The 23,031-nt window shown below is 39.2% G+C and overlaps 1 protein-coding gene across 4 annotated transcripts; it reads left to right on the forward strand.

Moving 5' to 3' along the window:
- The first annotated feature begins 2,589 nt into the window (after positions 1–2,589).
- LOC308677027 (B-cell antigen receptor complex-associated protein beta chain-like) lies at positions 2,590–21,405 on the forward strand. Of its 4 annotated transcripts, XR_014028400.1 has the most exons (8): positions 2,590–2,738; positions 7,448–7,498; positions 8,372–8,656; positions 9,073–9,191; positions 10,340–10,381; positions 11,257–11,634; positions 19,008–19,097; positions 20,341–21,405. XR_014028400.1 is itself a non-coding variant. In XM_081343148.1 (6 exons), exons 1-6 carry the CDS (start codon positions 2,669–2,671, stop codon positions 11,353–11,355), a joined length of 666 nt encoding a protein of 221 aa, XP_081199274.1. In that variant the 5' UTR covers positions 2,590–2,668; the 3' UTR covers positions 11,356–11,959. The 4 variants fall into 4 exon arrangements, 3 of the variants coding, with proteins under 3 accessions (XP_081199274.1, XP_081199273.1, XP_081199272.1); XM_081343148.1 differs by lacking the exons at positions 19,008–19,097; positions 20,341–21,405 and having other exon boundaries at positions 11,257–11,959; XM_081343147.1 differs by lacking the exons at positions 2,590–2,738; positions 7,448–7,498; positions 8,372–8,656; positions 9,073–9,191; positions 10,340–10,381 and having other exon boundaries at positions 11,358–11,634.
- Positions 21,406–23,031: the final 1,626 nt, after the last annotated feature.

A 23,031-nucleotide genomic window follows, 5' to 3' on the forward strand; every position in this document is an offset into this window, starting at 1 on the left:
TGCAACGCTCTCTACATGGGGCTGCCCTTGAGGACCACTCAGAGGCTTCAGCTGGTGCAGAATGTGGCCGCGCGAGTTGTGATGGAGGTTTCCCAATACTCCCATGTAACACCTCTTCTCCGCGAGCTGCATTGGCTTCCAGTTGCCCTCCAGGTGAGATTCAAGGTGCTGGTGATGACCTATAAAGCCCTAAATGGCATGGGTCTGGACTATCTTCGGGAGCACCTGCTGCCAGCATCAACTTCCCATCGTCCTATGCGCTCCCACAGGGAGGGTCTCAGGGTGCTGCCAGTCAGGGAGTGCCAGCTGGCGGCCCCCAGGAGGAGAGCATTCTCAGTGGGCACGCCTGCCCTCTGGAATCAGCTGCCGGTGGAACTCCAGATGGCCCCTGACCTTTGCTCGTTTCGCCGGGACCTAAAAACTTGGCTATTCGAGCTTGCCAGCCTGGACTGAGGGTTTTTAAGGTTTTAATTTTCAATTTTTGGGGGCTATCTAATTTAATTTTTATTTTAACTTGTATATATTGTATTGTTTTAATCTGCCCTGTAAACCGCCCTGAGTTCCTCGGGAAAAGGGTGGTATATAAATCTAAATAAATAAATAAATAAATAAATAAATAAATAAATAAATAAATAAATAAATAAATAAATAAATAAATTTGTAATTTGGCGGCTTGCTTTGTGGGCTTTTGTTATTAATTTGTTTAGCTTGCTTTGCAAAGGCTAGCAATGGGTCTAAAATACTAACTTCCTTAGCTTTTAATCCTGTCACACAAATGTAATTAATTTTACGCCTTATCTTTAGTCTATTACCTCCATTGAGCTCTCTTTGTGAATCAATAGGCCTGGTTCAATGTTTCCACTTTTTGTAATATCCAGGGGTTTCATGAAACTTTCTGTATTTCTTTTCCTGAGTTTTATTCTTGTGATTGGGGGGAGGGGATATAGTAAAAAGGATTGGAGGGGTGCATTCTTACTACATTGCCATAGCTGTCTGTACAATCCAGGCAGCCACCAGAAAAGAGTTAAACCTTTTTAAAAACTGTTTTGTGCCATGTACAGGGAATTGTTTAATGACCACAGTTGGGATTGACAACTTGATCCTTAAGCAAAGCTGTCGCTAAATGAAACCATGACTGAGCTTATGATCTTATTTCAATTTTGCTTTGCTTTACACAACTGCTCTTGGAATATTTTCTTTACATGCATGCAATATTGTAACATTTAAAGTATCTTAAGAACTGATAAGATTGTAAGGAGCAACAGGGTGCCATTTTTTCAGGGGAGGGGCTAGCCCTGGCATCATGGGTAAGAGTTGTCTTACAGGGACCAGATTACTTCTCCCTAGTAAAATGTAGAGGCAGAGCTACTACTATGGGATGGCTATACGAACAGCCAGAAGAGAGGGAAATTCCCACTCTGTGAATTTTATGCAGGAAGAAGCCACAAATCTGAAGCTTACAGAAAGAAAAAAAATTGAATCTTTTCAATCCATCTGCCACAACATCCATGACAACTCTCTTTTACTGAAACAACTTCATAAATGCTAGCTGCATTCACAAAGAATAGCCAAACCTTGAACTGGAGCATCCTATTAGATGCACATTTTATTTATTTATTTATTTATTTATTTTATTTATTTATTTGTTTTTATAAACCGCCCTTCTCCCGAGGGACTCGGGGCGGTGTACAGAATAAGGTAGGCATACAGAATGAACAATAGTGAAAACAAACAATAGTAAAATACAAGCTGGGACCCCAGATTAGAGCTATCAGGCCAGGCCAGACTGCTGGAACAGATAAGTTTTTAATTCGCGCCGGAAGGTGCGGAGGTCGGGGGCCATCCGGATTTCGGTTGGTAAGCTGTTCCAGAGGGCTGGCGCACCCACTGAGAATGCCCTCCCCCTGGGGGCCTCCTCTTTTGCCCTCCTCTCCATTTCAGTTTTCAGAAATATTTCTGGCTCCTTCTGGCACCTAGAGAATGAATTAGGCAGCACCCACTCTCTGTTTGTTTTTATGTTCATGAGTCCATCCAGTGGACGGTTGCCAGGACCTGCCCAGCTGGCTGAATGCACTTATTACTACGTTCAGTGGTCAGCATGAGTTCAGTTCAGCAACTGTAGATTTGCTCCTGGAGGGAGAAGCCTTTAAATGATTGAAAGGGTCGCTATGCGCTAGCCATAATAAATCATTTTCAACTATTGTACTCAATTACTGTTCTCATTTTTACTGTTGGTTATTGTTCTTAGTTGTGATTTTCTTCTGGGTACTGTCCTGAAGTCTTTGGAAAGGAACAGCATGGTATAAATAAAAATAAAATAATTCAAAGCACAATATCCCCAACAAGAGAAATGATGGCAAACCAAAATAACTTCCTCCACTTTCCACGTGAGACTCAGTCACTAAGTGCAGCTCTTGCCAATCAAACTGCTCAGCGCCCCTGTCACCTGACCGGCTGCACCCTGTTCAAAGCTCTCCCTTGCCCACAAGTCACCCGAGGGACTGCCTCTTGCCCGCTGAATCTGCATGGGCAGGAAACAAGAGCTCAGCCCAGGAGCCTCATCCTTTGTCAAAAGAAAAAAGAATCTGAGGGCTGAAGGTGTTTTTCTCAAGGCTCCGACTGAATCCAATCCAAGACACATTCTTTCCATCTCAGCTTTTGCTCAGCTATGGCAGCTTCTTCCTTCTGGATTTGCAGGGACTTTGGGGCCACCCTGGGGCTCTTGCTTGTAGTCACAGGTATGGCTTCTTCCATCTCCTTCGGCTAAATCCATTGATTAAGATGGTTTAAAGTCCTAGGCGGATTAAACCTTTTTGCCTTTTTGAAAAAGTGTTTTCCTCCCTCTCTCATGAGCCTAATAAATAAAAACTATGTTTACTGGGTTTTCTAAATTGATGCCATTCAGATGCTAGCACTAGAATTTCCATACTGCCAAGTTGACTAAGATTGGTATAGATAAGGCATGGAGAGGATACCATGTTGAGAAGGCTGATCTGAATTCATAGTAGGCTGAGAATTGGATCCCAGGTAAAGATTTGGTTTATAAATAAACAAGGTGCACAACCTGAAACTCAGCTGGAAGAGGCAGAGGGTGGTTTTCCAGTTATTCTGCAAGATTGGAGGAAAAAGGTACAAAAGAGGGAATGGGAGGGCTAGAAATAAAACTAGATTAACAGAGGGATCAGCAGAAAATTCTGCTGTGAATTCAATAAAAGCAATACAGTAGCAAATAAGAGGTAATGGCATCCTCTGTTACTGAGCATGCTTTATTTTAGAAATGAAGTTTTACAAAACTGCAACCAAACACCTGTAACCACATTCTACAAAAAAAGGATGGTCTTTTCCCAATAGTAGAGAGAGTGGGGATTTTGGTGGGAGATGGAAATATCTAACAGGGAGCCCAGGAGCTTCTTCATCCACCTCCCACCCCCTACCCCAGAATTATTCAGGGGAAATTTTACAGAAACAGGAAATAAAATTGTGTTCATTGAGCTGTGTTACAAGAACTGCTACGCTTCCTGTCCAGCTGCTTTGAATGTGGAGAGAAGCTGACACGTTGGTGTTTGCTTTCTAAAATAGGAAACTTTCTTTTCTATCATCTTTTCTATCACGGTGCGCACAGGAACTCCACAATGCAATCCTAGCTATGACTTCTCAGAAGTAAGTTTTTTTAAGTGCAAAGGAGTTTCTTTCCGGCCTAATAATATTGGACTCAAGCTACCTGGCATTTCACATTTTACCTTTTAGTAAATGCACAAATAGGATTGACCAGATTTCATTTTCCTGGGCAGAAATTAATTATAAAAAGGATGCAATCTTTAACCCCCTCCAACCTGAACTGAAAACGCATGCCTAAAGCATGATCAAATAACAAGAAGTAAAAAGGTAAACTTTATTATATTGTTTCCTGTAATATTTTTAAAAATAGTTATCCTGTGGAAAGAATACACTGTTTTAGAAAGATTGTTATGAAATAGATTCACACATTACACTAACTCATGTTGTACTTTATCATGAATTGTTGAACAAACCACAATTGTTGGGTTCATCCAGGACACTAAGGCAAAATCAAATAACATTATGGCTTAGCATGAGGCATGAACCCATCCAATGGCTAGGTTTGCAGGGCATATTAAGCCATAATATAGCTAGTTGGATTTTGACTTAACATATGCAATGAATCCAGTCAATTGTAGTTTATCAGTAAATCATGGTTAAGAAAGTACAATTTGCAAATGTACCTTAGTGGGCAATAGGCCGTGAGTCTTGAAAACACAGAAAGTCAGGAGTGCGAAGGCTCTCTTATCTTTAAAGGTATGAATACTCTAGTCTGCAAAACTTCCTTGCAGACTAAGGTCCTCAGTTTTGGATTCAGATCTCACTTAATCTCTTCCACTTGCTTTTCTCAGGGCAGCACATCCAATCAGCCAGTTTAACATGCTGTCCTCAGTCCATGAGATGACACAGCTATGTCAGTAGGATGCAATCCACTTCAGGAGCAAGAGGGGAGAATGTGCAAGGCAAGGCAAGTTAAGAGGCAGAGACTGGTGGGTTTTCTTATCCATGAGAAAAACATCCAATTGCCCTTTTGGGGCTAAGAGAAGAGGCAGGTTCTGACAAATGGATAGAAGTGGAGGACTTAGCTGACTGTCAGAAGCTGATTGGGTGTTATTCAGTTGAGTAGGAGAGACTGTCCTCCCCAGCTTTCCTTAAATCCTCTAAATATAACTCAGATAGCCACCTGATCCCAGGTATTAGGTGATGCAAGTGTTCATAGAATGGCTGGGGGTTGAGTTGTCAACAATAAAAATGCCCTGTTGGGTGCTTTTACTCTTGTGCACTGCCTATCAGTGGGGACGGAGAGGCAGGACATTCAGTATTGTGCTTCTGCTGCTGAAACCTGTATGGGTGGCCAAGCTTCGGAGGAAGTACTATTCAGTTCTACTCAGTGCTTTTTTTGTAAAAGAAAAAGGTGCCGGAACTCACACATGTCATACAACGCACCTTGCCTACCCTACAAGGTTCCATCCACAAAAGGTGCCAGAACTCCGTTCTGAGCGTTCTATGAGAAAAAAAGCCCTGGAACTTCTACTGAGCCCTCCCCCTCCTCAGCACCTGCCAATTTCCTGGGTTGCCTGCAGTATCTGAGTTATAGGGAGGACATCTCTGAAAAACCTGCTGCCACCCCTGCAGATTTGCTGACCCAGTTCCCCTGTTCATGACAATGAAGGTTGAAGTAGCAAGGACTGGTGGGAAAATTGGAGGAAAGTCAACCAGCCCGCTAATGTATTTGACCGGCTGATAGTTGATCTCCTGTTTTAGCAGCCACCACGTGTGTGATCTGTTAACTGGGCTGCCAACACACCATGTAGAGAACCTGGGATGGAAGAGGAACTATGATTTCAAGTACTCTCCCCACCATGTGACGGCCCCATTAGCCACTTCAGAGAATGTGCCCAGATAGACACCAAACCTTCAGCTCCTTTTTGTATCATCAATTCAGTTGTCCCCAAGGTACATATGAAACATGTTAATAGCAACGCTCATTTCAGAGAACATGGAAAATACCACTTCAGCTTTGATGGTTCAGAAAAACCTGAGATCACCTAGCCTTGACTATGAACTGGGATTAGAGAAAGTCCATGACGAGTAGAGAAGTCCTGAATAACCAGCCAGCTACCCTCCAGCAGAATGTAGGTAGATGTTGAGCAGGCCATGTGGTTTTTATTAAAAAGCCTTGATGTTGGTCTACATAGTACACTAAGTCATAAATTAAGGCTTGCCCATTAGAGGGACTGGCTTACACAACTAAATAAAAAACTTATTTAGTTGAAGATTCATCCTCACATCTCCTCATTATGCCCTGATGAGAGCTTTAATATGAGTGCCTTCATGATATCATTCTCCACTCACAGAGGAGGCAACTTATGGTGTTTTCAGCAGTTCTAGTTTTAAAGTAGGGTTTCTCCCAGCACAATATTTCCCATGGATCTCATCTTAGATGCAGCAGATGCTATGGTCAGGGGTGGTGGCCTACCTAGTTTCTTAACCCCATTAGACTACTACAGATTGCTGGTCACTTCCAGGACCTCCAGGACCATTTTGGTTTGGGTGGCAGAAGATGCCAGACCCCTGGCTTCCACAAAGACATCTGCATACATAAGGCCTGGCCACAACTTTCCAAAATGATCACTTGTTGTCAGGCTTTACACAGGCTCCTCATTTATACAAGATGGCCCTCAGTAAAATAGTGTTAAACCTCAATATATTTCAACCCCGTGCTCCAGAGAAGTTGAATTCAAATCAAGAAAGGCTCTCTCAGCTTTGTCTGCTGATTCTGCCGCCAGTGAGTGCATTACAGGTTTTCCGTTGTTTTGCTGACAAGCAATTTCAAGCAGTTGCTCAGGCACCTGTGGCTTGGTTTTGCCCCATACCTCTGGCCCTTTTGCACATGCATACAAATCACAGTGCACGTGCAAAAAAAGTTGGGCTTTCCACGTAATTCTGCTTTCACCATTCTGCCCCCCCCCCCCCGCAACTCTTGCCTCCTTACTGATGTCACTCTTTCTGTTGTTTTTATTACTTGGGGAAACAACTTTTCATCTTCTCCACAGGCAGCATCTTTACCCTGCCTATCACAGGCATGGCCATTCCCTTGCAGTCTATATGAAGATGGAATTCGATCATTATCAGTTGTGCTTTCTTCTTCACCTTGCACATCTCCTCTATGGCCTATCTGATTGGCTATTTTGGACATAGGCTTCATGCGTGACTTGGAAAACTTAAGAAGAGGGTAAAGTCCCTCCCTCAGGTGATATTAAGGACTGCAACTTGTGGTTGGAGGTTTTTTTGGAACAATAATCATGCTTGGTGATGGTGATACAAATGAAACTGAGAGAATCCATGCATCAACTTCTTTATCTTGCTCCACATGGAAACTCTAAAGAGAACGTTTGCCACCCTGGGTTCTGAGTCAGAATAAGGCTTGTCTGTTGTGGCCGGGCAATTGATGCCAATGGACTTTTCTTTGCAGCTCAAGGGCTGGAGGGAAGCATGTTGACATGGCTGCCTATTTATCTGTCTTGGGTGATGCACTGAGTCTTCTTGTTATATCCTGCCAAACACCAATTTCTATCCACTCTAGCAGCCTTTGTCAGACTGCAGCGAACCCTGGTTGGAACTGCTCAATCTTTGGATGTAACATTCAAAACATCCTGCTTCGCCAATCATTTACACATCCAAAGACTATTGAAAGCATATCCAGCATCAAAATTTATAGAAGTGAATTTGGGAGAGGGAAATGTTGCTTGATTTTTTTCTCTCCATTTGTTTAGGTCATTCTGCTTGAAGGCACAGAAGACAGAAAGAAAATCAAACAGCCCCCATTCCAATTTTAGTTGAAGAGGTAAACTGGTTCTTTTTCAAACCATTTTTTCTCTTTCCCCAGGTATGACAATCACCAAAGCTTCTAGTGAAAGAAACATTTCTCAAAAACAAGGTATATGTGTACTTTCAAGATAATATTGTCTTTCAGTTCCTATTTCTGAAATTCCCTTGCAATAATCTTTTTTCCAAGGTTGTGTTACTTGTCACTTGTAAAATAATTGCCAGGCTTTGAGCACAACAAGAGTTGTATGGCTGCTATTTTTGGAACAATTTACCTTCTGCAAAACAATTCAATGTTCACATTTATATCACATCGCTGGGTGCCTTATAGACCTTTGGCTGTTTATCCATGGACCAATCCAAGGATTGTGTTTTTACTTGGATTGTGTTTGATTGTCAGTACCTTCTCTCCCACATCTGGCTACCTTTTCATCCAAAGAGACTTGAACTCTGTAAGAGGATGAGCCTTTCAAATCCCAAAAAGCCAGCCTGAACTGAGAAAGGACCAACCAGCGCCTGACCCTATCCAGTTCCCTGCTCCATATGTCAATCTCACCCCAATGGTGAAGACAAAGCAAAATAGGTTAGGGGTCCTAATCTATTGTGCTCTGTAAATGAATGAAGACACAAAACTAGGTCTCCCCACTCTGGAACTCTCCAAGGGTGTTGGGAAGTCTTCGCCCAAGACCTTCTTAGAAAAGGAACAACTCCACACCTCCAGTGAAGAATTGACAAACTCATTCCTCTAGTCAGGAATTAGTTGGAACTTGATACATGCTTTAATAGCTTATCTAGAGCAATCTATCCTCCTAGTCTAGCATGGTCCAGATACTGGCTGTGTGTGATTAGCCCGTTAATGCAGCATTTCTAGAGGGAACCTATCTGGGGAAGATTGGTAGAAGGTCCAGTAAAGATATTTACCCTTCTTTTCCATACTGTGCTCTATCTTTCTCTCTTTACTGTGGGTTTTTCTTCTTTTACACAGATACAACCACTTTCATGAATGTGTTAAATACACGTTTCATTGCTGCAAGAGGCGGGGCTCGAATTTCCCTTAGCTGTTCTTTCGGCTCTGTGGCAAGTTGGCATAGAAAGACTGAGCAGGACAAATACCAGGAGATTATGAACAGTTCCAGAGTCCATGTGACCAGAAATAATTCAATGGTAATGATACAGATCGACAAACTCCAGCACGCCGACAGTGGTATCTACCACTGTATGATCAAGGACTCATTGAAGCCCTTCTGTGGTACTGAACTCAAAGTCATGGGTAAATCTTTAATCTTCTAAATATTGCCCTCTCTGATGCTATATGCTTGGGTATTGCTATCTATGGACAATACTTCTTGGATAAAAGTCCATACATTTTATTCGCAGAGAAAAATATACCAGCTAATATCTGGGACTCTGTCAGTTCAAACTGGCAGCCTGTCTTAGCTAGATGAAATGCTATACAAGCTAAGGATATTTAGCTTGTATACACACATGCGGTACCTAAACCACATTACAGGATCTGGATTCTGCCCTGCATGTAGTACAAGACTATTTTCATTTGAAAGATGGAAATGAAAACAGTGATCAAAACTGGAAATTTCTGTCAATGTAATCCTAGGGCAGTGGGGTACGCAATCACTTTATGACAAGCAAAACTGAGACGTCAGGAGGGCTCCTCTTGTTGTTTTAAAGGTATCAGCACCTATGAGCAAGTGCAGAGTCGGCACAAGGTGAAAGATGCTATCATCTTAATCCAGACAATTCTTCTTGTCCTTTTTATAAGCATACCGGTCTTCTTAACCCAAAGGAAGGTGAGTGAGTGGGACTTTCATAATAACAGTTCAGTTGGGGCCTTGACTGACCACTAGACTGTAACCATGATCTTTGATATGAGTGCATGTCATTGACTTCTCCCTGAATAAGGGAAGGGCTTTGGGGCATATTGAAGCACTGCAGGAATATACTTCAAGACAGTGGGACTGCTTTCTCAAAGTGGAATCTGGGGAGAGCTTTCCTGCAGACTCAACCCCAAGGAAATGCCACTAGTAAGCATCTGAGGGTGCACTTTCTTATTCTCAGACCCTCTCCTCTGGAACAGTGGACTCCAGATACAAGGGTGAGATCTTTCTTATTTTTATTCTGGAAAGCTATTGAGATCTGGCTCTTCTGGAGGAAATTTGGGGGAAAAGCTGATATTTCACTGATGCATTGTGCCAGCATTTTAATATGTCTGGCATGATTTTGTTTCTTGTTTCATGTTCTTATATATGTGTAAATGAACAAATGTAAAATATGGACAAATAAATGATAAAACACTTGAAATACTTCAGTAACATGCAAATTGGCAAATGATTATTTGAAGATTATTGCCTCCAGAAGCAACAAATTGAGCAAACTCAAATATGCTTAAATCAATGAAGGCTGAGAAAACTCATGCTTCCAAGCTTGTTTCTGAGCCATGGGTTCCTCCCACCTCACCCCTGGCTATGGATGACATAGCCTGATCCCTGCCATTCTCCAGATTTATTGGACTACAGTTCCCATCATGAACAGACACTGAAACAAATCCTCAAAATAGAAGCTTAAGTGACGGGCTGAGGTAAGGTCAAGGATGAAGCATATATTCTTTTGAAAAATATTAACATAAGGCCCAAGCAGGAAGATAGAGTAAGAGGACCTTACAAAGATGGCAAACAGAGTGCACTCTTGGTTTTGCCCCTTTTGGGAAGAAAAATCAGGTCTGGTTCCATCACATTTCATCTAAAAAGATCTTCTCCAATTAATTAGCCTTTTCTATAGTCCCTCAATAAAGAAATATGGTATTTTTAATAAAACATTACTAAATAAATAAGCTCAGCAAGAAATAAAAAAGGACTTGAGACGAATGAGTCTCAAGTGATTATCAGAAAAAAATATCAAGCTAATTGAAGTTTGATTATATATCTCTATTTCATTTTAGGGTGACAGAAAAGATGCCTCTGGGGACGAACATACTTACGAGGTAAGCTTCAGAGTGAGAGATTCTTGGTCTTAACCACATAAAAATGTATGCATTTTTCTTCATATTCCATACTGTCCTATTGTCTTCGGGCCAGAGGATTGTAGCCAGCCATGGAGAAGTCTCTAATTTATATGCAGAAATGTTCAATTCCCCTCTTCTCCATGTGGGGCTTGGAAAAATATCTATTTGCAACTCTGGGGAGCCATTGCCAGTTAAAATATATAATTTTGTCTTGGATAGATTATGGATCTAGCTCAATACTGTACAAGTCAGCTTCTTTCATTTTTGACTTCTGGTTGAACAGCTCACCAGTCAAGAACTAGACTAGATGGGCTTTTTATTTCACTGAAGAGAATTCCTTTTATGTCCCCATAGGACATTTTTAAGGGACACGGTGGCTCAGTGTGTTAGGACACTGAGCTTGTCGATCAGAAGGTCAGCAGTTTGGTGGATCAAATCCCGAGTGCCGCGTAGCAGAGTGAGCGCCTGTTACTCGTCCCAGCTTCTGCCCACCTAGCAGTTCGAAAGCAAGTAAAAATGCAAGTAGAAAAATAGGGACCACTACGGTGGGAAGGTAACAGTGTTCCGTGCTAGTCATGCCGGCCACATGACCACAGAGACGTCCTCGGACAAGCGCTGGCTCTTCGGCTTTGAAACGGAGATGAGCACCGGCCCCTAGAGTCGGAAACGACTAGCACGCATGTGCCGGGGAACCTTTACCTTTACCTTTAGGACATTTTTAAGCAGCTCTTTTACTGGCATGCAGAAAGAACAAAATTGAGTTGGACAGCATATTTCTACCACCACCACCCCCACAACAAAGTACTGCTGATACTTTCAGTTCATAGGCTGATTCCATTTTTGTTCTTCAACAGGGGCTGACAGTTGAACTAGCTGATACGTATGAAGACATTGGTGCTTACCAAGACAGACCAGAGAAGTGGGATTTGGGGGAACATCCATGTGAAGAATGAAAAGGCTAGCAGCTTGGTCAACCACAGCTGACTTAACCGAAGGGGCACCAATTCCTGGGGCAACCAGGTTCCACTATAAAAATTCCACTCCAGAGCAGCTTTAAAAATGTGCTTATCTCTTGCTTGCAGCCGATCTGCTAGAAACTACTAAAAAGCAGTATTCACAATCTCCAGATTCCCTGGGACAGCTGAGTCAAGGACATACAAATGGGGAGAAGGGAGAAGACAGGCAAACTCAATAAAAATAAAGCAGAAAGAGCTGAGAAGAGAAATGAATGTGTAAGTAGATGGGCTTTCTGACTTGAGTTTGCTCTATATTCCCTTCCCCAAATGGCACCTTCTTAATTGGTTTCCCGCTCTCACTCATAACTGGCTAGGCAGCAAAGGATTGAATCTGATAAACTAATATCTAACATCACATTACTTCAATTTCTTTAACTCCAGATTGTCTGGGAGCGGGATTACCGTACCCAGAATTCCTTACCACGATGGCTATGGTGAAAGTATCTGGAATATATTAGCTATAGGACACCATGATTCCTACTGAGATTTATAGTTTTTTAGTTAGGATTTTTCTTCCTTAGGCTCATATTAAAAAAATGTTTCTAGCATCCTTATAAAAGAATTTAAAATATATTTGCTGAACCTTTCAAAATAATGAAAAAGTTTAATACTATTTTTTAACATTTTGACAGCATATTATTTCTTTGTTTCAGGAGCATGAAAACAATGTATGCAAACATTGTGTGTTTTCTAATTTCTACATTACAGAAATCTGAAAATGTAATATTTTTAGCTTAATATGCATAACCAACTTCTTAGGAATAAACTTTTCCATCTGAACAACTTCCGGTGGCGACGCGACGTCGAAAGACAGCCGTTTTCGGGCTGCCCGCTCCGCAGCTGTGTTTTTCCATCGTAAACAGCGCCGATCAGCTGTTTAGATGGATTTGAAGCCCCCTCCTCGGGAGAAGAGGAGGGGGTGAGGCCCCAGGTAGGGGTTGAGCTCTCCAGGGCTGCCTGAGCTGAGAGCTTGGGCGGCTGAAGGATGAGCCCCCCCGAAGCCTGGGTTGCTCCGAGCTGCGCAGCGCCTCTGCTCTGGGATTCTTGGAGCAGAGCCAGGCGTTAGCAACCACCCCTGCCAAAAGGAAATACTTTTGATTATCAAGATGCAGGCAGAGCGGTACAGGAGGTCAAGGTGAAGTGGACTCTTTATTTTTACTCTCTAGCTCAATGGATTTTATAGCTTTAAAGTGAAAGTGCGTAATAAGTGAAAGTGGGGGAAGATGGCGGCTAAAACTTCTAAAGCTCTTCGGAATGCGGGGTCTTCCCTGGTGCAAGAGACCTCACTGCAAGCTTTGCTTCCTCCTGCATCTCCCCCGGTATTGACGCTTAAGGATTTACAAGACGCTCTTGGAAAGCATGCACAACTGATGTCTGATATGATGGATGAAAAGTTGAAAAAGCTGGAGGAGAAATTGGAGGAGAAAATGGAGAAATTGGAGAAGAAGATGGAAGAGAAGCTGAGAGCAATGAGGGCGGACATCTTGTCTACGGTTGAATCCGTAGCTGAATGTGTGCTACAGCTGGATATAAAAGTGGAGGATCTCAGTCAAAAGAACTCTATATTAGAAGCAAAGGTATTAGAAAATGAAAATATAAGGGATAAAATGGACGAAGAATTGAGCCTTGTTCAGTATAATCAGATGCAGTATGCTATTAGAATTAGGGGTTTAAAGGAGAATGGTAAAGAAGATTTAAAGCAGCTGATTTCTGAGGCTCTGGAAGGGGTACTGGGCCAGTCAGCATCTGAAATTGAGGGAAATATGGACAAAGTTTTTCGTGTAAATTCATGGATTGCAAGACAGAGGAAGTTACCCAGAGATGTGGTGGTCTATTTTACAAAGAGAGTAATTAGAGATGAAGTCATTCAAGCTGCTTATGATACTAATTTGGTAGTGGCTGAGCAAGGAGTTTTGGTTTTAAAAGAGATCCCTCCGAAGATCCTAAGGAGAAGGAAAGATTTTGCATTTCTAGTACAGGAACTTAAGAAACGTGATATTAAGTTCAGATGGGAGATTCCAGTTGGGTTGGTGGCGACGCACGAAGGTAAAAGACATCGTTTGGTTACTGTGGCTCAGGCACGTGATTTTTATAGTAATGTGTTAAAAGCAACCCCCCTATCATTTTTGGAAGCTGCAAAAGGATACGGTGTGGGAAAGTTTCAAGATGTTGCAGATAGACAGACAGAGGACAATGGTGTTGGAGGGGATCAAGCTACAGTTTCATCGGTTGCTGCAGGAGGCCAGAAGATGACGCGTGCCGCCCTAAGAAGAGCGAGACGAGAGCGAGAGCAAGACCAGCAGAAAGTTATGGAATCTTCAAAGTGTGCTTACAGTGAAGATGTAGGAGGAGAGCGGTCTAAAGAAGTTTTGGGGGTCATGACAGAGGTGCTCCAAAAGTTTTGGGGCGTTAAGATTGCTGATTAAATTTTTAGATTAGAATGTCAATGGAGTAAAATTATTATAGAGGAGAAAGAAAGTTTTTTTTCTTTTTTTTAATATTTTACACAATTTAAGATTGATGTTATTTGCTTGCTAGAAAAGTATATTAGGGTTATGGACTTAAAGTATGTGTTGAACTAAGAGTGGGTATGTAAGCTCCTAATTAACAACAAGTTGTCTTAGAGATTGTCTAAATTTTTTTTATATATATACTCTTTTTATCTGAACTTTTATTTGAACTTAAGGATGATTTGGAACTGCGAGACATTTGGCGTGATACATGCAAGAACTATTTTTGATTATAGTTTAGTTTGGTTGGAGATTATTAAGATTAACAGAGATAAGCGCTTTTGGTGCGTAACTGAGAATTTGTTTGGAAATTAGAGAAAGGTGGGAGAATGCAAATAGCATGTGAAAGTTTTTTTTTCTTTTCTTTTCTTTTGAAATTAATATGAATAAGGACTGGGATTAAGAAATTTTATTTTGAGTAAAGATCTTTTTCTGTTTTCCTCTTTTTCTTTTCTACTTTATTTGTAATATTAATATTGTTTGTACTCATTTTATATGAGATAGAGAGAGATAGAATTTATAGTTTATTGTTGATAACATAGGGGTGTTTATGTTTGTTTTTTGATTTTATGCCCTGTATTTAGCTCTGGGAAGTCGGGGGGGGGGAGGAGGGAGGGGGGGAGAGGGAGAGGGGTGGGGGAGGGGGGGATTAAAGTCAAAATGTATTGTAAAACTTTTTAAATAAAAAAAAATAGTGAAAGGCTTGTTATGATGTCACAACACAAGCTCCACCTTTTGTACTAACGTTGAACAGATGAATATCTAAGTGTCAGAGCTTGCGTTGCGATGGTTTGCAAATTTAACCCTTCCTCCGGAACACCTACGTGTCTCTTGTTTCCAGTGAACGCTTGAGGCAGAAAATACTGCAAGCCATTTTTCCATTGCTTGACCAGAAAAAGTCCAAAAGAAAACAATAACTGAGCCTGTATTATCCTTTCATGCTTGTTAAGGTTACCCTGCCACTAAACACTCTTCACATCAAGAAAGTGGCAATTCGAAGCCACATTCCACATATAAAACACGTATACGGTTGTTATCGAGACACTGCCCCAAATGTCCTTTTAACTGTTACAGGGATGCTCAATTTCATACTCTTTGGGACATGTTTTTCTGCAAATTACTGACTGGAACCGTTTGCTTCCTGTTTTTTCACAAAGCATAGCTAAATACCTTCTCTTCTCAGAAAAGGAAAATGGATGTGGGAAGTGGGGGACTGGGGTAAGCAGCCTCATGCACAGACAAAACCAGAGAGTAAAAACGTTAAATTTTCATAATTCAGTTTCAGTTCTGCCTTTTCTACTCTGCTTCTACCTCTGTGTATCTTTCTAATGGTCAGATATGGGAGATTTCATGCTATACCGTACAATGAGCGTCTCTGCATTTGCGGAGCGGCAGAGGTAGAGGACCTGGCTCACATCCTATTTGACTGTTGTCTGTATAAGAGGGTGAGAGACAGGTATCTTGGTCTATATACCAAACGAATGACCCATTGGGATCCCCATATCGAAATAACTTACCTTATGTCCGGCCAGAACTTGAAAATAACATTCAACGTAGCACAGTATTTGAACAAAATGATCCAGTTAAGATCTGCATATGTGGGACTGATTGGGGTAGATTGTAAGGGCGACTCCGAAATATAACGTTACCATATTTTATCTATATCTTAAATTTGTATTTTATTACTATTTTAACTTAAATTGTATTTTAATTCCATTTTAAATTGTATTTTATCAAATTCCATTTCGGATTGCTTTTATCTAGTTTTGGTGACGGTTTGTTGCTGGAACTTTGTACTTTGATATGGCGCAAGGGCTAATCAATAAAGTTGTTGGTGTATCTTTCAATTTATAATGAATCTCAAAGCTGGGGTTCAAATTCAGCTGCATTTAAAAGTCAATGTCAATGTCCCAATATCTATAAGAACTTAAGTTGACCTGAGCCAGGTAGACCCAGAGCTACCTATGACCATCAGTTACAACAGTCACTGCAGAGGCAGTATCCTGGGGATCTCAGATAGGAAAATGCTATTTCCCCACTTCATTTTTACAATCCCCTGCAATCCTCAGTTAACTACAGAAGGGACAAGAGACTGGCCAATTGGCATAGCTCTATGGAGCAATAGGAAGACTCAAAGTCATCTCTTCCACTATGACCCAGGTAAGTAACAAGCAGTAGTTCCTCAGCAACTATTTTGTGGCCCTGCAGCTTTTTCAGACCATTGCTTTTAAAAACATATGGAAACTGAATTCTGCAACAACAAATAGGAAAAAGATATGGATGGAAGGAAGACCCTCCAAATCATCCAAATCTCACTGCAATCTTCAAGCGTCCCCCACCCCAAAAATGTGGTTTATCTATATTCATAAGAAAAAGATGGTTTACAACATGCATTAGTGTGCATATCACAACAATTAATACTTCCTAAAACACATTTTTCCTGGGATCACATGTAAATTCTTTAGGGAATTGCAATATATGAGCCCACCCATGCTTTGAATAATCTTTTCCCCTTTGGATTCATATTGTTGCATAGCCCTAATACCTACTATTTAAAAAGACAACACAGTGAAGGAATTAATGGTGGGAAGAGAACACGAAAACAGTATACACCAATTTTTAAATATTTTGTTATTCTTGTAATGGCCAGCTATAATGGAAATGATGCGTAGTACATAGAAGATAGTAGGTGAAGTATCTAAAGGCACCTGATATTCCAAAATTGGTTTATTTCTAAATCTCTATAAAAGTTTTAGGATATTGAGAGTAGAATTTATTACATTATTATTCAAACCAAACATCTTATCTTACAAAAATTTATCAATGATGCAGTTATTTTGCAAGATGAGTTGTCTCTCTCCAAGTCCTCTTGGAACAGAGGTCAAACTGTTAAGTGCCCTCAGTTGTTATGGAGCAGATTTCATGGTCACCCACTTTTAGAAATAGGGGTCTTTCCACAAATAAGTGGTCAGGGCAGCAACTGCAATACTGAAGGCATGGTTCTTTAACCTTGGTCCAGTGAAGGCCTAGTCAGGTAAGGCGAGCTACTTTAATATTAACTTATAAAGGAGTCTCGGGTAAAAATTATGCTCTAAGTTGCATAAAATGCATTATTATTACTTAAACAGAAGCTTTTTGCAACAGATAAATGAAAGCTTCTCAGCAGAAATAAACCACAGATAAGAATTGGCTTTGTTGCTTTGTTGAAGGCAGCGACCAATTAGAGGAAGTTTGATGACAGGATACCGTCTGAAAACAATTCTGTTGCAAGGGGGCCATTACTTAGAGTAATTTAACTGTGCTTTAGCTTACAGCTGTGGACATAAATCAGGGCAGGGGTCCAGAGGTGAACAAAAGTTCATCATTAATATATTAAAAACTCAGTCCTTGAGTATTTAAATGAGCAACTTAGAGATCATGCTAAACATGTTCTAGAGCACATGTGAGTGCATGGGCAATCAGCATGCCCAGGAAATGTTAATAACCAATAAGTGGCATTGTATCTACGTACTTCTTTGAAAAAAATATAAAAGCTATGATTTAAATCTCACTTGGCATGCCCATTTTCTTTTAAGCTGAAATTTACAAAAACCATCAGCTGAAGTAGACATTTTGTTCCTACCGGTATGCAGACATAAAGTGTTTGAATTCCACTTTCCTCCACTCTGTGTGAATGATTGGCTTATTGCAAGATGAATGAACAAAAAGATGGTTTGTGGCCAGCAGTGCCAATAATTCAAGGAAGATTATACAATTAGGGAGGGGTCAATAGGAACCTTTGATATTCCTGATGTAAGGGGTAAAGGGCTGAATATTGCCTTTCCATTTAACAACAACAACAACAATAATAATAATAATAATAATAATAATAATAATAATAATAATAATAATAATAATAATAATAATAATAGACCTTAGAGGTCATCTAGTTCAACCTCCCTGCTCAGGCAGGAAACCCTATATCATTTCAGACAAATGGCTGTCCAGTCTCTTCTTAAAAACTTCCAGTGTTGAAGAATTCACAGCTTCTGTAGGCAGATCGTTCCACTGATTAATTGTTCTAATTGTCAGGAAATTTCTCCTTAGTTCTAGGTTGCTTCTCTCTGTGATTAGTTTCCATCTGTTGCATCTCGTTCTAAGAAGAAGGAAATGGCAAACAACTTCTGAAAATCTTGCCCATAAAACTGCATGGACTTGACAAGGCAGCAACAAAACAACTGACTATTCTAGCTGACTTTATACTATTTGTCTGTCAAAATATGACACTGAATAATTCCAAAAATTGCATGACATTTTGGAACAATTTATTTAATTAACACATGTTCATAGCATTTTGCATTCATAAAAACATTAAAACAAAAATTTGATATCTCAGTTTGAATATAGACAAATAAAAATGAATAGCAATAAGCATAACATAATTAACAACTGTAGCCCAGCTATTGTGTACAATTCCAAATACTTATTTTTTATGCATTAGAGTCAATGGCATTGAAGCATTATCAGCTGTATATGTAATGATTATTAAACAACTACAAAGCAAAACAAAATTATACACATCTGGCAGACAGTTTGATTAACAAAATTAAAAAGTGAAGATGTAAAATGAAGGTAATGGTTAAAAGGATTGTTTTTTAACTGTTGGAAGAGAATTTTATTAGCAAACAAATAAGACATTAGTTTGCTTTCAATCTTTATGGATATTTTTCAGCCTTGTAAATAGTCACTGACCTATATAACGCTATGTAAACTTTTGTATATCCAGTTTTCCCAAAAGTGCCTTTCCAAAAGACAACTGCACTTTCTTGGAGTTTTTTTGTTTGAAAACATTTCACTTTTCCAAGAAGCTTCTTCAGTTCAGTTCTACAGAACTGAAGATGCTTCTTGGATGAGAAGGAAAACGTTTTCAAAGAAAAAAAAACAAGTTGGTCCAGTTTCTTTTTAGAAAAGCACTTTTGGGACAACCATAATCTACATTATTGAGATGTAACACTTTGTTATATCCAGTGTTATTCATTTTATATTTTGTATTAATGAAAATATTTATATCAAAGCATTATATTTTGTTGTGAAATGCAGAAATGAAGAATAAAGGTGAAGCTCAAAATAATGAGAAGTTTGCATTAATAAGTTCCTGCCCAGTAAACACTGACCGTCCACCATATACTGGTATGTAATTGTTAATTCTAAAATGGCCATGTTTGGTTTAATCTTATTTTGGATAAGCATGCAACTGTCTCTTGAACTATGTTTCCACATGTTGATTAGGCTCCACATGTTGACATGATGCCATGCATTTTATTTTCTTAAATTATCTCAATGTCACTAAATTATAGCTTCACAGATAACTAAATGAAGATGGCTTACCAACATTTACTATAAAATATGTGCAGAAGGGTATAGATGAAATGAATCTATACAGTTTTTGCAATTTTTAAAATAACTTGAGATTTTTGGGCACCTCATTTTTACTTTAGAATTATTGTTTTGCTGACATATTGAACAATTCTCGTTGTGGACCTGCCAGATAATTAGAAGCGATGTTGTGTTCATAAATTTGTGTTTAAAACATTATTTTTATTAACCAGTCATCCTTCCAGTTTGTTTTTTGCTCTCATCTTCATTCTCTCCCAAACATGAACATTTTTATTATAATAGTAACAGCCATGCACAGTATGTATAAAAATGCAAGGTTAATAAAACAGAATTATTCAATAATATTTATTTAGAGTCTAGAAAGATGCTAAGAACTATGTCTGTTTGATCATTAGAGCAGACCCCTGCTATAAAACAAAAGTAAAAAGATATTCTGGTACCTGTTGCTAATCAAACATTAGTAAGCATGGAAGAATAGATATGTTACGTACCTCTTTAAAGAAAAACAAAGTATATTTCCTACTCATGCAAAGTTGCTATTGATTATTAAATACTTTTAATAACTAATAATTTTAGTTATTATCAACTTACCTCTGAATTTTTTCAACACATTATCCAATCTGTAAAGCTTGATTTTCATGAAAACTAAAATTTTATTGCAACATTTGCATTTATTGCAACACAAGAGCCTTGGTGGAGCAGTGGACTAATGCCTCCTTAAGTAACACCAGCTGCCTGCAATTAGTGCAGGTTCGCATCCCACCAGGCTCAAGGTTGACTCAGCCTTCCATCCTTCCCAGGTAGGTAAAATGAGGACCCAGATTGTTGGGGGCAATTAAGCCGACTTTGTAATAATGCCGCTGGTGTGTGTGTGTGAAAGCCCTAATAAGCAGGCATATACATAGAATGAAGGCTACTGCTAAGCTTGTAAAGCCACCCTGAGTCTTCGGAGAAGGGCGGGATATAAATGGAATTAAAATAAAAAAATAAATAAAACATTTTAAAGTTCATTCATTCATGTTTTCCCCACCTGTAGGTAAATACACACTTTTTGATCTGCAAGACTATGCAACAAAGAATCAAGACCAACTAATAATGCACCTAGAAAAGATCCTGAAACCTGATAATTTTGAGACACTGAAAAAAGAACTGATGTGTAATGTGCTGAATAAGTTTTTTTCATTTACTGCTCAGAAATATTATGAATTGTTTAGAAACGGTGAACTGAAAGAATTTTTGCAAAATGTTTCTAGTGGTAAGAAATCAGAAAAAATACCTAAGAAACTTCTTAACTTTATGTTCTCTAAGAAAAAAATCAACCGTAAAAGAAAGGCCCAGGAACAGATGCAGAGACAAGGCAATATTAATTTGAAAAAAAGGCAGTTGGTTAATATTGATGATGATGATAAAAATGATGATAATGAGCTAGATAAAGTTACACGTGGAACTGATAATGAAAAAATAATCCAGATTCACCCAATTGAACATAAACCTGGTAATGAAGATAGTAATGTGACAGAAGAACATTGGCTAGATCAAGATTCAAAATTCAAGATTCAAGCCATTAAGAACTGGTATGGAAAAAATAATTATAACAGGGAAGAAATCTCTTTAAACTACATTTCCATTCATAAGCATAAAGCATACTCCTGCTTCACAGCTCAGGATGTATTACAGTTCAAATTGCCAGATGACCCAGATTATTCTATTCTAGCAATTCTGGAGGATAAAAAAGATTTTACTCATTCAGGAAATCTGAAAAAGGATGTGGAATTTGCATTGCAATTTAACATGGCTGTTCTAAATGTTAAATTTTCTGAAGTTACATCCTCTAATGGATTTTTTAATCGGATACAAGCTAATGGTTCCTTTGCTGAATCTGAAACTTTTTAAAAATGTATTGTGTTTGAAATTGTGTTGCCTGTTCTAGCACTGTATAAGTGAGTAAACTTAGATGCTTTCAAGAATGCTGTATATCTTAATACATAGATGCAAATCTTTCAGTGAGAAGAAGTTGCAAGCGCACCTTCAGTATTCCACTGAAAATGTCATTTCATTGCTTGATTAAATGGTAAATAACTTTTGATTGGATGGTTGACTAAGGAAGAATTCAGGGGGGGGGGTTTTGTCCCCCCCCCTTCCACAGCAGCCATTTTGATTCCTCTCTGATAGAATAGGAAGTTGTGATCTCATTATGGACTACAATTCTTTTTTTATATAATATTCCAAAAATAGATTTGTGAATAAAAAAGTCAGTCACCACATTCTAATTTTATCCCTGGTTCTTTTTTGTCTTTTCTGTATCATGACTGTATTTGTAAGTATGCCCACCATTCCAACTCTATACCATCTTCTAATAATCTTTTTCTTGTTTTCAGGTCTCCATTTTAATCTAAGAGATGTTTATATGTGATTACTCTTCCTAAATTTATGAATTTGGGGTGCATGAAAATCTCTAATATGGATAGCCAATTGGGGATTTCTATATAATTAAATTTTTTAATTTTTATCCACACGTCTAATAGTGCCTGTCTAATATGATGATTCTGGAAGTACTGATGAACCTTATATTTTCCATCCCACTTTATAGCATGCCACCCAACTTGCATGTCATGACCTTCTAATGCTAGGAGTCTTCTGTTCCTTAAGTGTATCCAATCCTTTATCCATACCACTATTGCTACTTGATAATATTTTTCCCAGTTCGGGAGGCCAATCCCTCCTCTTTCCTTTAAATCCTGTAATAATTTTAATTTAATTCTTGGTTTTCTACCTTGCCAGATAAATTTGGATGTAATTCTGTTTAAATTTTCAAAAAAAATCCTTACCTAATTTAATTGGTACACATTGGAATAAAAAGAGTAATTTGGGAAGTATATTCATCTTGATTGTCACTATTTTCCCCATAAAGGAGAGCTGCAAGTTTTTCCATCTGTCTAGGTCTGCTGTAATTTGGTCTATTAATTTGTCATAATTTTCTCTTTTGAGTGTAATACGTCATGCCAACAGTTGGATCCCCAAGTACCTTACTCTTTTGGATATCTGGATATTAATTTTTTCTACTAGCTCAGTTTCTTGTAAATTGGACATATTTTAAACTAACATTTTAGTTTTTTCTTTATTGATCTTCAATCCTGCAACATCTCCATTATTTATTTATTTTATTTTATTTATTTATTTATTTATTTATTTATTTATTTATTTATTTATTTATTTATTTATTTATTTATTTGGTTTATATACCGCCCTATTTCCAAAGGACTCAGGGCGGTTTACAAGGCAAAATGAAAAAATCCAATATAATAAAATTAAAATTAAATTAAATTAAGTCTAGCCGCAAAAATTAAATCACAATTTAAAAACATTAAATCCCTCAGTCCAGACCAGATAGCTCAAAGAGCCAGGTTTTTAGGTCCCGGCGAAATGAACGAAGGTCGGGGGCAGTCCGGAGTTCCGTTGGCAGTTGATTCCATAGGGCAGGCGCGCCCACAGAGAACGCCCTCCCCCTGTGGATCGCCCATCGGCAATCCTTGACCGGCGGTACCCTGAGGAGGCCCTCCCTGTGGGAGCGCACAGGACGATGGGAAATTGACCCTGGCAGCAGGTGTTCCCTTAGATAATCCGGGCCCATGCCATTTAGGGCTTTATAGGTCATCACCAGCACCTTGAATCTCACCCAGAGGGCAACCGGAAGCCAATGCAGCTCGCGGAGAAGAGGTGTTACATG

This window comes from Vipera berus (assembly GCF_964194415.1).
Source record: "Vipera berus genome assembly, chromosome: Z".
NCBI lineage: Eukaryota > Metazoa > Chordata > Lepidosauria > Squamata > Viperidae > Vipera > Vipera berus.

Coding starts and splice junctions, on each gene's coding strand:
- LOC308677027 (XM_081343147.1), top strand. CDS start 19,010: ATGAAGAATAAAGGTGAAGCTCAAAATAATGAGAAGTTTGCATTAATA. Junction 19,098..20,340: donor TGACCGTCCACCATATACTG/GTATGTAATTGT, acceptor CCCCACCTGTAG/GTAAATACACACTTTTTGAT.